Raw genomic sequence first — 2,283 nt, forward strand, 5'->3', positions numbered from 1 at the left:
ACACAATAGCAGACTCTCTTCCTACCACCGTCATTGCAACCCTTTTGAATATCACTGTAACTGATTCAAAAAGTAACAGTACAATTTGTGACCCTCTTGTTGACTAGTTTTATTTTTATATAACATGCCCCACGGGCACCAGTAGTCCACGGGGGCTACCAGGTGACCCCTGGTGTAGATAGAACCATTGCCCCTGCCCCCTCAAATTATTATAGTTTTTGACAGTTTTGTCTAAATAACAAATTGGAATACCATTGTCTTGTGCTACTCTTGCATCTCTGCAGCGAGGGACACCAGAAGAAGGCTCCAGGAAACAAAGTGGCTCTCGCTGCTCCGCTCCCAGGCAAAAACGTCAACCTTACATTTGCTGCTGTGGCTGCTGGTTATGACAAAAGCCCAGGTAACTGTCTGACAACCACATTTCAATCTTTCTTGTTATTACAAAATCCCTTTTGCTGCTGTAACTGCACTGTGTCAGCAAATTGATTACTTCACATTTGTAGGTCTGTAAACAATACATTACCGGGTTGTTGCTTCATGTTCATGTTCTTTCAGTGATGACATCACCACTGCCGTGTGATCGTAAATTGTCTGCAGGCTTGGACTTGTGTCAGTTTTTCCTGTAGTAGTGCCAGTGGTTCGATTCATTTTTGAATCCCAATCCTCTTCTGCATCATCAGGTGGCTCTGGTGCAGGTAAACCTGACAACCAAGTCAAGAGTCTGGCCCACATGACGTCGGTGGAAAGTGACAGCTCTGACAGGTAAGAGGAAAAGACAGTGTGAGACACGTGTCAAACTCAAGGCCCGGGGGCCAAATGTGGTCCGCCAGGTCACTTTGTGTGGCCTGAAGGAGCTTGAAATGTGTTTAATTGCCTTAAAATAAAATAACGCCCATGCTTGATTAATGTTTCTTTTTTCTATTACACAGAGCAATGTACAATATTTGTCATTTGAATGAGTAATAATCAATTTCAGAAATATGTATTTATACATTATGGAGCAGTTACAGCTATACAGTCCTACAGTTATAACCGGTTCTTTGAGGGGAACTGTATTGCTGCTGTGGCCCCCCGGTGATTGGGGCCCAAAAAAACAGTAGGTTGTGAACTTCATGAGTCTGTGGTTGTACCCCCCACCTCCCACCCATCCCTCCAACAGTCCCGGACTGTGGAGCCCCATTGACAACACCAGCGGTCAAAACTACCAGTCGGCCAACTCCTTCTCAGCTTTTGGACCCAACAACTCCTTCAACTTGACAGGAGGTAAGCTGTGCATCCGTCAGTTCTCTGGAACCAAGAGAAAGAATGCAGTGTAACTGGTGTGACGTTCTGAGGTGGAGCCGCAGCAATTATCGCCAATGGTGTCATGTCTGTTTAGTTTTCACTGAGATGAATCTCCCCAAGTCGCCGGAGCCTCAGCAGAAGTGGTCCGAGTTCAGCCCCGTGTCCTCTTCAATCTGGGACATACAGAGCAGCGAGTCCCTGCACTCTTGGCCCAGCAGCTCCAGCTCGCCCACGGCCCCGACCGCAGTAAGAACACACACGTGTTTGTTAGTGTACCCCCGCTTTTACACAGAACCCCTCTGGCGGTTAGAACTTTGGGCCAACAAACAAAACATTTAAAGTAATGAATCCTTCCAACATATATGGTAAAGTAAGAACACACACGTGTTTGTTAGTGTACCCCCGCTTTTACACAGAACCCCTCTGGCGGTTAGAACTTTGGTCCAACAAACAAGACATTTAAAGTAATGTATCCTTCCATCATACAGTGTATTTCTGTCATTAGAATCTGTAATACTACACTACAGTCTATAAATGTCTATATAGATAGGTCGACCAGCCAATGATCAGAAACAGACAGTTATCATTCAGTTATAATTTTGTGCTCTCACATGATGGAGCTAACATGTCGTTAGCATGCAAGTACTTTATTTTTTTTTTTTTTTTTAACCACAAACCTCAATCATGACCGAGACTACCATCCAGCTGAACATGCACAGTTCGAAGAGGCTAACAACGTTAGCATTGCCGGAGTGTTTTCCAATCATGTCGTGCTAGGTTAATAGTCTGCTCCTACGGCAGTAATTATTGTATTTTACAACTGACAATTATGGTTGGTTTATTGTCTATGCATAGTTGAATCCCTCGGTGCAGAGACACGAATTGTGCAAACTTTTCGCCTGAGATTTAATTTGTCAAAAGGTTGAGTGCCCTGGAACTCATTTTCATTCAGTTCCCCATTCCAGTCATCAAGCACTTTATTTTGTAAGTTGTTGAAGT

At 44.2% G+C, this 2,283-nt stretch overlaps 1 protein-coding gene across 1 annotated transcript in view; it reads left to right on the forward strand.

Annotated features, from left to right (window-relative positions):
* Window positions 1-1,623, forward strand: part of tmem131 (transmembrane protein 131) — a 31,412-nt gene extending 29,789 nt beyond the window's left edge. The window contains exons 38-41 of the mRNA XM_008338663.1: window positions 285-400; window positions 681-762; window positions 1,160-1,263; window positions 1,379-1,623. Coding sequence (XP_008336885.1) covers window positions 285-400; window positions 681-762; window positions 1,160-1,263; window positions 1,379-1,623 — 547 coding nt within the window. The remainder of the gene's footprint in view (window positions 1-284; window positions 401-680; window positions 763-1,159; window positions 1,264-1,378) is intronic.
* The last annotated feature ends 660 nt before the right edge of the window (window positions 1,624-2,283 follow it).

The sequence above is a fragment of the Cynoglossus semilaevis genome, chromosome 2, assembly GCF_000523025.1.
Source record: "Cynoglossus semilaevis isolate Cse_v1.0 chromosome 2, Cse_v1.0, whole genome shotgun sequence".
Taxonomy (NCBI): domain Eukaryota; kingdom Metazoa; phylum Chordata; class Actinopteri; order Pleuronectiformes; family Cynoglossidae; genus Cynoglossus; species Cynoglossus semilaevis.